The sequence below is a fragment of the Polypterus senegalus genome, chromosome 13 (assembly GCF_016835505.1).
Source record: "Polypterus senegalus isolate Bchr_013 chromosome 13, ASM1683550v1, whole genome shotgun sequence".
NCBI lineage: Eukaryota > Metazoa > Chordata > Cladistia > Polypteriformes > Polypteridae > Polypterus > Polypterus senegalus.
The window spans coordinates 64,208,631-64,221,203 of record NC_053166.1 but is presented as its reverse complement, the minus strand read 5'-3'; the positions used below and the strand labels follow the sequence as shown (position 1 = coordinate 64,221,203).

At 35.3% G+C, this 12,573-nt stretch overlaps 1 protein-coding gene across 2 annotated transcripts in view; it reads left to right on the top strand.

The window, feature by feature from the left end:
- Nucleotides 1-12,573, top strand: part of cplx2 (complexin 2) — a 170,660-nt gene that overhangs the window by 89,109 nt on the left and 68,978 nt on the right. Inside the window, exons 1-2 of one of the 2 annotated variants that reach the window (XM_039775473.1) lie at nt 4,107-4,317; nt 12,055-12,186. In XM_039775473.1, the coding sequence (XP_039631407.1) occupies nt 12,156-12,186 (31 nt within the window). In that variant the 5' untranslated portion in view covers nt 4,107-4,317; nt 12,055-12,155. Of the gene's footprint in view, nt 1-4,106; nt 4,318-12,054; nt 12,187-12,573 lie in introns of those variants that run through there. The other variant, XM_039775474.1, reaches the window with a different exon arrangement.

Below are 12,573 nucleotides of genomic sequence, written 5' to 3'. Positions count from 1 at the left end.
GAATAAGGAAAAAGGACCATAACTTTACAGTAAATATGCCATTTAAAAAAAAAAGATAAGAGACAGAATTTCTGTCTACAGACATTTTAATGATAACACTATCTTTTGTATGGAGCTTTTCGGAAAAACATTTTACTGCATTCACTATTTATATTTAATGCACAATAAGAGGCAATATTCAAGACAGCAAATTAGTAAAGAGGTGTTTGGCAATTGTGAGTGAGTGTTTTTGAATTAGATTTTTTTTCTCTTATAGGCATGATGAGGTGTCCACTGGTAATAGCTTTTAATAAAATCTATATTTTCTGCACAGTGAACATATTTCTGACTCGGCCACATTTTTATTACTCCCCTATGGTGATGGGCTAAATCGCACACTTATTTCAGGAAACCTGCAAGGGTTGATCAAAAGAATTGCCTCATTTGGCTGCCATCCATTAACTCCATCAAAACCCAACCAAGCAGTTATATTTCAGAACTATATCTGTTATCACACTGGATGGAGGTGCCATAATGAATTTTTATTATTCTACTGTTGTAGTTAAAAATACTAGTTTGACCTTAGGAAAAAAACAGAAAATTGCATGTATATTTCTCAAGCAACCTTATAGCCTACGGCTTCAAATGCCCAGAGCTGTCTGAAAAGTAGAAATCTCCTATGTCACATATTGTAAGTAGAAGTGCTTGTGTTACCTTATTCTCTCAAATCATATTTGTGCCTTTATGAATTATTAATTTAATTTTACCTCTTTTTAAACTTATGGTAAATTAATGGATAGACTAGTTTGTGCTCACTCATTTGAGGATTGAGGTTACTTCCTCTGTTGATAAACCATAAGCAGAATTTTAAAGTCAATTCTGAATGACACAGGTAACCAGTGTAGTGACATCAAAACTGGAGAAATGTGTTCTGATTTTCTTTTCCTAGTTAGGATTCTAGCAGCTGCATTCTGCACTAGTTGCAAACGATTTATATCTTTTTGGGTAGTCCTGAGAGGAGTGCGTTACAGTAATCTAGTCGACTGAAAACAAACGCGTGAACTAATTTCTCAGCATCTTTCAGTGATAAAGAGGTCTAACTTTACTTATGTTTCTTAAGTGAAAAATGCTGTCCTAATGATCTGATTAATATGTGATTTAAAATTCAGATTACAGTCAACAATCACCCCTAAGCTTTTTACCTCCGTCTTGACTTTTAATCCTAATGTATCCAGTTTATTTCTAATAGCCTCATTGTATCCATTATTGCTGATCACTAAAATTTCAGTTTTCTCTTTATTTAACTTGAGAAAATTACTATTCATCCATTCTGAGATACTAGTCAGACATTGTGTTAGTGAATCAATAGAATCAGGGTCATCAGGTGCTATTGATAAGTACAGCTGTGTGTCATCAGCATAGCTGTGGTAGCTCACGTTGTGCCCTGAGATAATCTGACCTAACGGAAGCATGTAGATTGAGAATAACAGCGGACCCAGGATAGAGCCTTGTGGAACACCATATTGGATATCATGTGTCTTCGAGTTGTAATTCCCACAACTAACAAAATATTTTCTCCCTGTCAGGTAGGATTCAAACCAATTTAAGACACTGCCAGAGAGGCCCACCCATTGACTAAGGCGATTTCTAAGAATGTTGTGATCAATGGTGTCAAATGCAGCACTCAGATCTAAGAGGATGAGAACAGATAAATGGCCTCTGTCTGCATTTACCCGCAAGTCATTTACTACTTTAACGAGTGCAGTTTCTGTGCTGTGATTTGTTCTAAAACCTGACTGAAATTTATCAAGAATAGCATGTTTATTTAGGTGGTCATTTAACTGCATAATGACTGCCTTCTCTAGAACTTTACTTAAGAAGGGCAGGTTAGAGATGGGTCTAAAATTTTCAAGAGCTGAGGGGTCAAGATTATGTTTCTTACAGTCTGGGAAGACCCCAGTATCTAGTGACGAATTTGTTGGTATCGGGTCATTTTAATTGAGATATTATTTTTTGTAAATCAGGTAAATCTATCCTAGTGAAAGAGTTTAATTTGTTTATAACAGGATGTTGGGGTTTAGGGGATCCTTAGTGTTGGGGAGATATACTATGTTATTTCTAATATCATTAATTTTTGATTGAAAATACAGCGACAGCCTCACAGGTTTCACTGGAAGCACTTAGGAGGCATTCCTTTGAGCTACCTGGGTTTAGTAGGCGATCAATTGTTGAAAATAAGACTCTAGGATTACTAGCATTGTTATTTATAATATTAGAGAAATAGCAGCGTCTCTCAAGACGGACAGTGTTATTGTATTCTGTTATTTTGACTTTTAATATTTCGTGGTGGATAGTAAGTTTACTCTTCCTCCATTGACGCTCAGCTCTACGGCATGTTCTCTTTAAATCAGACACTCTTTGGGTCTTCCATGGTATACCAATGCTACCTCACTCAAAAACGACGCGTTATATTTAGGTACATTTTATAACCCATACAGAAAGACAAATCCCAGGCAACCTTCACTATTGTAAATTTATATGACAAAAATATGTAAAGGTAAATGGCTGTTATCACACAGACAATCACTGGCCTTGAAGACTACATATTCACCATAATCATGTCAAACCAGTATGATACTATTTTGATTTTATTCAAGACAGCGAATATTATTAAAACTTTTACTGTCAATGAAGAGTTTTGAAATTAAAATTTAAAAAATTAAAAAAATGAAAAGCAAAAAACAGAGTTTTGCAATTCCAACAATAATAAATTAAAATGCACACAAACCTGTGTGTTAAGTGTCTTTGTGGGGTGATCAAAACTATTACTATCATGTTTTACATTACCACAGCATACACTACTTTGGAAAAAGTACATTTTTGTTTGCAGAATCTTGCAGAAATGAAAGTGTGCCGTGTAGTGTCTTTAACTTGCCTTAAATATCGACGTTAATAAAAGGACAAGGGTCGGGGTGTTTGTCCAATTGCTATGTCTCTGCTAGCCAACAGATGGCGCATCACAAACATTAGCACTGCACTGCAAACGTTAACACATGGGTCTGCATGGATTAGACTTCAACCCATATGGCATTCTTAAACGTGAGGGGTCCTGGATTTATCCTGGCAGAACTGGGCACAAGGCAGAAAACAGTTATGTGATTCTAACATTGTTCCAAGTATTATTTGTGTTTTGATATTTCATACTTATGACTAAAAACACTTAAATACTTTTGACTTTACGTGTCTAACATCCCAAACATTCCAAAAAGCACCTTTTTCACTTGAGAAATATTCCTTTTGAGTAATTCAATTTTATTGCTGTTCCAGAATAGTACAAAAGATGTTTATATGGTAATTTTTAATCAGGTGTGATTATTTTATTGAGATTAGTTTAATATTTTATTTATTATTTAATAGTTATTAACAGGACACTGCGGACGTATGATGTACACGCTGTATATTGCCGTAATGTTTATGTTTTACTTACCAGTGAAGCTGCCTGCCTTGTTGTTACACCATTATAAACCATTTAGGTCCATACAGATAAAAATGAAGCAAAACATACTCCAACATATTCAAGCATCTGTTTCCTGGAACTTCTTATCAAGAAGTGGTTGTTCGTGACAGGTTAAAATAAAAAAATCTAAATCACTAAATTTGAGTGGTTCCCTTGGTTAAAGAATTTCACACTGTTATAATCAGTAATCCCTTGGGGTTTAACGATATCCAATTGTTTTATAACTTGGAAGTATTTTTCTCTCATCGGCATAGTCTGATTTATATGAAAATTGAAAGGTAAATGCGATGACTGTGTAATCAATAGGAAAGTGATAACGTACGAGGTAGCGGGAAGTCGTGGCTACTTTCGTTTTCATACGAGACATTTCTCAGTGTGCCACAACATCTTGATGAGGTGTGCATAGCTGAGACGTTAAGCGGGGAAGTGGGAAAGCAAAGGGTGGGGTCTAGAGGTTAAGATTTTGTCCTTGTTCTGTATCGATCTCCTTGAAAGTAAGATTGATAAGATGTTCTCATTTACACGCGAGCACGCACTCATACACACACACGCGCGCACACACACACAAAGGAAGGGGGTAGAGTGCGAGCAAGCGAGCGAGAGAGAGAGAGAGGGAGGGTGCGCTTGAGAGGGAGTGCTGTCGACAGACGGAGAAGGCTTGTGGTTACGCACAGTGATTGGGCACATTTGCTTTTAGGTTGCGGTTTACAATCTCAGAACCAAGGAAGTTTCTGCTGTCGATTGATAACGCACGGTATCAAAGGAGTCTGATAATCTTTTTAAGTCTAACAAAATTGTTCAAGAGAAATAATCGTTGAAAGGTGAGTGAAAAATTATTATTTCGGGAATCTTTTAAGAAAGAAAGAAAGAAAGAAAGAAAGAAAGAAAGAAAGAAAGAAAGAAAGAAAGAAAGAAAGAAGCTTTCAGTTATGGTTATTCGCACTCTATGTTTGGTATCTCCTGGTGCTGGATAGCAGCACGTTGGGCATGCAGGTCGAAACAAAAGAATCCAGTGAAAGTGCGCCTTCCTGACTTAATCACGGTAAAAAAAAAGTTCGAATACAGCAATATTGCACAACCGTATCTCCCTTTTATTTTTTCCGCGTATTTAAGAACTCAAATTAAAGACACGGAAACACAAAGAACACAGCATTTTCAATACATTTAATTAAAGAGAAACGCATTTTTGTTCATTCTTGTTATGCTTACTCGTTATTGTATATTGGTGGTGTGTTTTTGTTATAATTTGATATCTCGTACTATACCCAGAGAAGGTTTGGCGTGCTATACAGATGGTTGTTGTCTCGTGCGATGGTTGCTGGTGTCTCGTTCAATCTGGTGCTGATGGGACAGCTCCTGAGGGCTGCGCAGTGGGGCAGAGAACCGGCGGGCGGTGCGATGCTTTCAGTGCTCTAATCTGCTGAATAATGCACAAGAGTGAAGGAGAAGCATTAAGAAACGTGATTCCCCCTGTTCTTAACCATCATCTTCTGTCTGAGATGTTTGTTGGGCGCGGCTTTTTATTTTTTTTACTTAGTTGCCTGTATGACCCCTTTATGAAAAAAATATCGAGCCAGCAGTGTAAAAGAGGTGCGAGCGCAAAGCAGTAGTATCTAATGTACATCTGCCCAAGACAGCACATCTCTATACATAATTATTGTATTTGTATTTCTTTCTGCAAAAAAATCACTCGCACTTCATTAGTGTTCTTTTACATATTCACATAATGAGAACAAATATACACTTTGCTAACGATTTTAACACGGTGTTAAGGTTTACGTATATGGATAAAGAATCTGCACTTAAAATTAAAGTTAAAAGTAAAAGACCATCGTTTGATTTTTGTAAACAATGTTTTTCAAAAAGGAACGGTGCAAGCACGTCTTTTGATGCTATTAACTTATTCAGTTTGAGTTATGACTGATCCAGGATGAGGTATTGTAAACTGTTCGTGATCACTCTTCAGAGTGTAGTACTAACGTTAGAGTGAAATGTAAAAAGTTTAGAACATTTTCAGTAACATGTAGCTGCTATAGTTTTAACTTTTTGCTTTACATCAGTTGCGTTGTTATATTTCTCATATAATTTCAATGTTAATTTTTAGTTAAAGATATGATCATTATAAACATTCAGTATATAAAATGCATAGCTGTCTAGCTAGCTAGCTTACAGATAGATAGATAGATAGATAGATAGATAGATAGATAGATAGATAGATGAATCTATCCATCCATCCATGCACTCATCCAATTCATAAAGCCCATTCGATAATGCTGTAGTAGAGAAGGACTTAATTCAAGCATTTAGTAGAGAAGCATTAATTCAACTGTAAATTATGTAAATACTCTTATATCAGCTTTTCTTCAGTCAAAAATGTCTAATGCGCCTAAATAGCACATTTATGTTTATGTTACATTTCTTTTTGAGTGTACCTGTCAGGCTGCGTCATTTTAAATTGGTGACACAAAAACATATGGTTCTACAGATTCTTTGCATACGTACTGTACATTGTTCATTTAATACTTTCTTTACATGTAAAACATTCTTTCATTTTTCATAAATATTGTTCATTGGGTTAGCAGTTCATATTTTAAAAAATTGTTACACAAAATAAAGATGGAATGAGTACTCAAATGAAGGTTATAATATTAATACCACTATATATACAACTTGACCCATTGTATATAGTATGGCGGAAGCAGTTTTTATCAATTTTGATATTTCAGTCCTAGTGCATCCTTTAATGTATCTTATAAAGACAATATCCATCCATCCATTATCCAACCCGCTATATCCTAACTACAGGGTCACGGGGATGAAGAGAATATGAAAATGTTAATTTACTTTACCAATATGAAAATATTTTAGGAAGTAATGTTAAGGAACATTTAAAAACTAAAATCTTTAAAATACAATGCGATGGAGTTCTGTCCTAGTGACAGTAACAAAGAAGTTCTTAAATAAGTTGAAAAGATGCAGCATAGTAAGGTATGCTATGTATACAGCATATAGACTTGGCAAATGACAAACCATTTCTCTTGTTTTACTTAACAGCCTCATAACTTTCTGTTCTATGTGAATTATTTTCATCTGCTGTAATGGTGCTCCCCTCTCAGCCTTGAATCTGTTTAAGTGGGTTTGAAAATGTTATAATATGTTATTGTAGTCATCTTAAAAACTGAATTAGCATTATTGGTTAGAGTTTACCTCTTGAACATAAATAGAATTAACCAGGTTCAAAAGAGGATGCATGGTTGCAGTTCAGTTTGCAGAATATTTGCATTTAATATTTTCTCCTTATAGTCAAGCACTTTGCATCTATAATACATTTATTTCATTAAACAATGAAGATAACATGCTCTATAATGCATCTTAATGTGTTTCCAAACAGTAATTACGGAAAACTTGCCTTTTAGCAAAAGTATTATTTTAGAATGCTGGCATCAAAATAATGAAGTATCACATGAGCAATGTCTAGGTTAAACATTCTGGAAATATTCGACTAAGTATACTTTTTAAAAAAGCTCTAAAAATATCACTTTAGCCTGTTTTCATATTTTTATTCTTTCCTGCAGTGTTTTCGTCCCCCAAGTTTATTTTTATTTTATTCTTCAGCCTTAAATAATGTTCCTTGATTTCTCTCTATGTCTCATTTATTTTTAGATGATAATATTTTGACATGCCACTTTCCAGTGCTTTCACTTGTTTTATCTGTATACTTTTTAATAAAACTGTTTATTTGACTGCACCTAGAGTATTGGGTCCAGAAACTTTCCTAAGAATCTTGTTTGCTTCAGAGACGGATTGCGTATGGAGACATAGCCGTACAGTGCTGAGTTCTGTTACCTCATACCTTCAGAGACCAGGCGCTATTTGTGCAGAGTTTGTCCATTCTCTCTGTGTCCTTGGGGCTTCTCGCCAGTTACTTTGCCCTTCTCTCACAATGTAAAGGTGGACATATTGGTCTAACTGCTGATTCTAAACAGGCATTGTATGGGTACTTGCATGCGTGTGCCTTGTTGTGGACTTTGACTTTACAACCAGTGCTGCCAGGCAAGCCTCGGACTCTATGTGCCCCAAAAATTAAGACTGGCTTCAGAAAATGAATACATTAATGTATTTTTGTATTTTTATAAAACTGAATTTCCCTTATTACATGTAATTCTGTGTGATATATTTGAGATCTTAAACTATATGCAATTATTTTACATTTGTGCTGAAGTAAATTTCGGTCACCACCATTTTACTATGTGCTAAATATTTTGTTTGGGCAAATAGGAAATTAATTTATAATACTCCATGTATTCAAAGTTAACTTATGTGTTCCATTTCTGCCCAAAAAATATGTATTATACTGTTTTTGGGAAGATAAAGGTGTCCAGGTGGGAGCCCTGGTGCTTGTAGTTTGATGACATGATGCTTTTACCAGCCCTTTGTTCGGTGGTCTTGTTTGAAGTAGAATCACTATGGATACAAAAAAATCCCTCCCAGTCCTTCTGATTCTATTAATTGTATATACAGGTTTAGTCTAAAAGGAAGGACCAAGAGTTTAAAAATTGAAGAGGGCAAGCAACCTTTTAGCAAGTAAGTTGATTTGATTGGATCTGATAGTACTTGGAGTTTGAGTACTACATTAGAGTTTGGATTCCTGCACAAGTTAAAAACATAAAATTAAGTGGCTAAGCAAGATCAATCAATCAATCTATCTATCTATGACTTTAATAAAAATAACATTTATGCTGGTTGAAATTACAACACTTATTTTCTTTACCTTTCATTACTATTTTCCACTGTTGTGTAAGTGTAATGCCGATTGGTATCTCTAAATGAAAACTTGGCATTTACAGTAATTGACTAGCTATTTAAAGAAAATGTCAACATCACATTTGTGAGAACTAATAGGTCACTTCGTTCAAAATCTTGATAAATTATATTACTTGCCAATATTTGAATTTTTTTTTAATGGTTGCTACTTTATAATCAATAAATAAATCTGATATCTTTTTCTATTTAATAAAATGTAGTATATTTTTTAATTTATTAATAAAGTATCTATCTATCTATCTATCTATCTATCTATCTATCTATCTATCTATCTATCTATCTATCTATCTATCTATCTATCTATCTGTAATGTTAAATCATGGATGAAAATTTGTCATTCTTGCATAACATACTGAAGTGGAGCAGTCACAAAAAAAATAAAAGTAGCTGTGTAATGGCAGACATTTCAATTTATGTCCATGTTTTGTTTTTCTGAATTCCATGTCCAAAAAAACATAAATTCAGTTACATGAAACCTATCATAAATGACCTTGACTGCATTCTCTGTAACAGCAGTATGTCTCAAACATGGGAAAAGAATGTCAGAAAAGTGACTATGTGCTGTGTTTTCTTGTTAACCCATTTAACATTGTCTGGAATTTGCCTAAAATAGTGATTTTTCTTGCATTGACCTACCAAAATGCTATTCTTGCTTTGGCAGAGCATGGTGTTGGTGTTTTAAATCTTTGCACAAATGTTTTAATCCTGAAATTTTACCTGTGACCACAAGATGGCACTGTTTTAATGAGAGAAACAGCTGAACATTTGCAGCATTTTTGTGACTCTTTTTAAAAAAAGGTAGAATTTCTAATTGCTGAGAGGCAGGTAGTGTGGCGCAGTGGCTTGGAGGTGTTTTGGAAACCTAGCGTAATACTAAATGTCAATTAAAAGGTAGAATTATGTACATGAATTTATTGGAAATGTCTAAAGAAAATACTCATATTGTATGCTGAATGTGCTTTGGGATGAAACGTGTTAGATACAATAAAAGCAGCATTAGGTATAGCGGCACCTGTCAGCCCCCTTGAGATCTAGTCCCCAATGAAAGTGCTATATATAATTAACACATTAAATATTTGCATAAAGATGTGTCTGCCCTAATACATACAACCTAAATTTATTTTATAAAAACTTCCAAGTTCTTTACAAATAAGGCTAAATCCAACTGTTCATCCAGTCCATAGGGAGCCAGAGCCTATCCCAGTAGCATCACATACACATTGAGAAGAATGGCATTCCACTGCAAAGCATGCATACAAACCCAGTGTAGACTGGTAAATTATTAAAACATGCAGGTTATTTATATTTGGGAAGAAAACCAGAGCAACTGGAAAAATGTTCACCAGATACGGGCAGAACTCCACTCTAATAGCAGACAGGTTAGGATTTGAACCCAGGATTTTGGTGCTGTAAGACTGAGGTGCTAACCATCATACTAAACAAGCACAGCTAACTGTTTCTGAATTTAGAGTTACAATATTAAAATGAAGACTTGATACTAAATATGTATCATCACATTTTCTAAACTGTTAAATCCAATTCAAGATTTTTCACCAGAGTCTGAAGCCTGTTCCAGTAGCACTAGAATTAAGGCAGTAGCCCATCACGGTCAGAATGTAGAATTTTAATTTGACTTTTATTTGACTTCAATGAAGCACAAACAACATTTTGCACAGTTGAAAGATCGTGGCTAAAATATACAAAGCAACCGCGACCACATATTAACCATACACATTCATTTTTTATGATATTTTAGGACTACTTTAGTGCTGCTTTATTTTGGTCCTTATCTCATACTGCTAGTAATAAAAAAAACGCAAAATACAATAATGCATGTAGTATTATTAAAACCAGATCCGCTGCTCTGCGGTGGGCTGGCGCCCCGCCTGGGGTTTGTTTCCTGCCTTGCACCCTGTGTTGACTGGGATTGGCTCCAGCACACCCCTGTGACCCTGTAGTTAGGATATAGCGGGTTGGATAATGGATGGATCCACTGCTTGTAGTTTTGCTTCAAGTGCAACCACCTGAAAATTATTCTTCCTTTTTTTGCAGTTATTTTTATATTATTAATATAATCTCATATGTGTAACATATAAACATCTTATGACATGTAGTAATAAAATTAGCAGATAAACCATTCTGAATTATTTTCATAGCATGCACTTGTATTTTTTCTACTTGAATAAATAAAAGCCACCTTTTAAATGCAGCCAACTCAATCCTGAGGAACCTGAACAGGACACAGCAAGGTATGGATGTCTGCACAATATTCAGTCAGTCATTATCCAACCCACTATATCCTAATGCAGGGTCATGGGGGTCTGCTGGAGCTAATCCTAGCCAACACAGGGCGCAAGGCAGGAACAAATCCCGGGCAGGGTGCCAGCCCACCACAGGGCACACATCCACACTAAGGACAATTTAGAATCGCCAATGCACCAAACCTGCATGTCTTTGGACTGTGGGAGGAAACCCACGCGGACATGGGGAGAACATGCAAACTTCACGCAGGGAGGACCCGGGAAGCGAACCCAGGTCTCCTTACTGCGAGGCAGCAGCCCTACCACTGTGCCACCGTGCCACCGTGCCACCCTGCATAATAATCCGAAAATTAAAAATGGTGACATGCTGTCCTTTAACCTTATAATGTAGGGGTTAATTCATTGTGCAGAAGCAGAGTCTCATCTTGCTAAAAAGCTTTCTTCATTTGACCTTGACAGGATCCTTCTTTATTTTTTTCTAACACAGCTAATCACTGGAACATGGTGTTGCCTACTTAAATTTCCCTACAAACTGTGCTTAACGCAAAGCTAAGAATGAAATGTTTTGTTATAAAATTAATGACAGTACGTCAATTATGACAGTGCTAAGATACTGGAGTATGAAGATTTAGAGTGTCTTAAACCAAGCCATTTAAATGATTTCCTTTGTTTTTTTTTATTGAGTTTAGTGTTAAACATGACCAGTTGCCAACATTATAAGTTTGAATTATAAGAAAACCAACGCCTGTACTTCATACATGTATTCCACTTACTGTGTACATATTTTCCAGAGAGATAAATATACAAGGAGGTGTAATACTGTGTAATAAATGTACATGCATAAACATATACTGTATCTATATTTTCTAAATTAGCTACATGTATCCATTCAGTACATGGCACAGAGTTGTTCCTAACTTTACCTGGCGATTTTATTAACAGCATTCTTTTACGAATAATTCCTCTTAAAAATCATGAAGGCTGTCCTCTGTTTCCAGTCTGTCAATACATTCCACAAAGTTCATACTCCCGACATTTTTTTTTGTACAATCATAATGAATTTTAAGCACAGTCTGCCACTGACTTCTAATATTTGCTTTACAAAATGATATTACTTTTTGGGGGCTCCTCCGAAATGTGCAATATCTATGCTTATTTATTACACAATTTGTTTAGTTTAAAATAAGCTGTAAAAAATACAGTTTCTTCCAGAAGAGTAGCTATACTGTGAACAAACATATCACCTGGAGTCTTATCCATTTCTCTAGAGTAACTTGATTTGTGACAGTTTCAGAAGCAGATGTCCATGACATCTCCCCCGATGATTAGATATTGACATGGGCCATGAGTGGCACGGGGTACACTAGGTAATCTTTAACTGATATTTGTTTCTGCTCATTTGCTTTTGTAAATGTCATCCATCTGTCTTTCAGCGTAATACTTAATAATCCCCAACGTTTCTTTCTTTTTAAGGCACTCACGTATAGAAAGGAGTCAAAAGCAAACCTCTCAGAGACAAGAAAGCCTGCATGTTAATTTTCTGCCTTCTTTGAAAAAAGTCTTTACTCAGCACTATGGATTTTGTGATGAAGCAAGCTTTAGGGGGTAAGTACAGAAGAGTATTTGCTCTGCATTTATAATAACTTGAATTTGAACTTTATTGACATGCAAGGAATTTTTTGGTGTTACATCCATTAACATAACAAAGGTAAATACAATTAAGAGCATAATGTACAATATTTACAATTATAACAATATATGTAGCAATAGTGAATGCTAACTCATTGCACAAAAGCAGAGATACACGAATATAAAACAATTTGACAATGCAGAATTGAGCTCATTTCCAATAATATGTAAGCTCTCTTTATAAAGTAAACATACATAGTTTAGGATGGTTAGAGATGTTTGGAGATCAAGAAGAGGCAGAGACGGATCAGAGACTGTGTTTAATCTGTCTAGGTGCCAAGTGGCTCATACTTTTAGTGACCG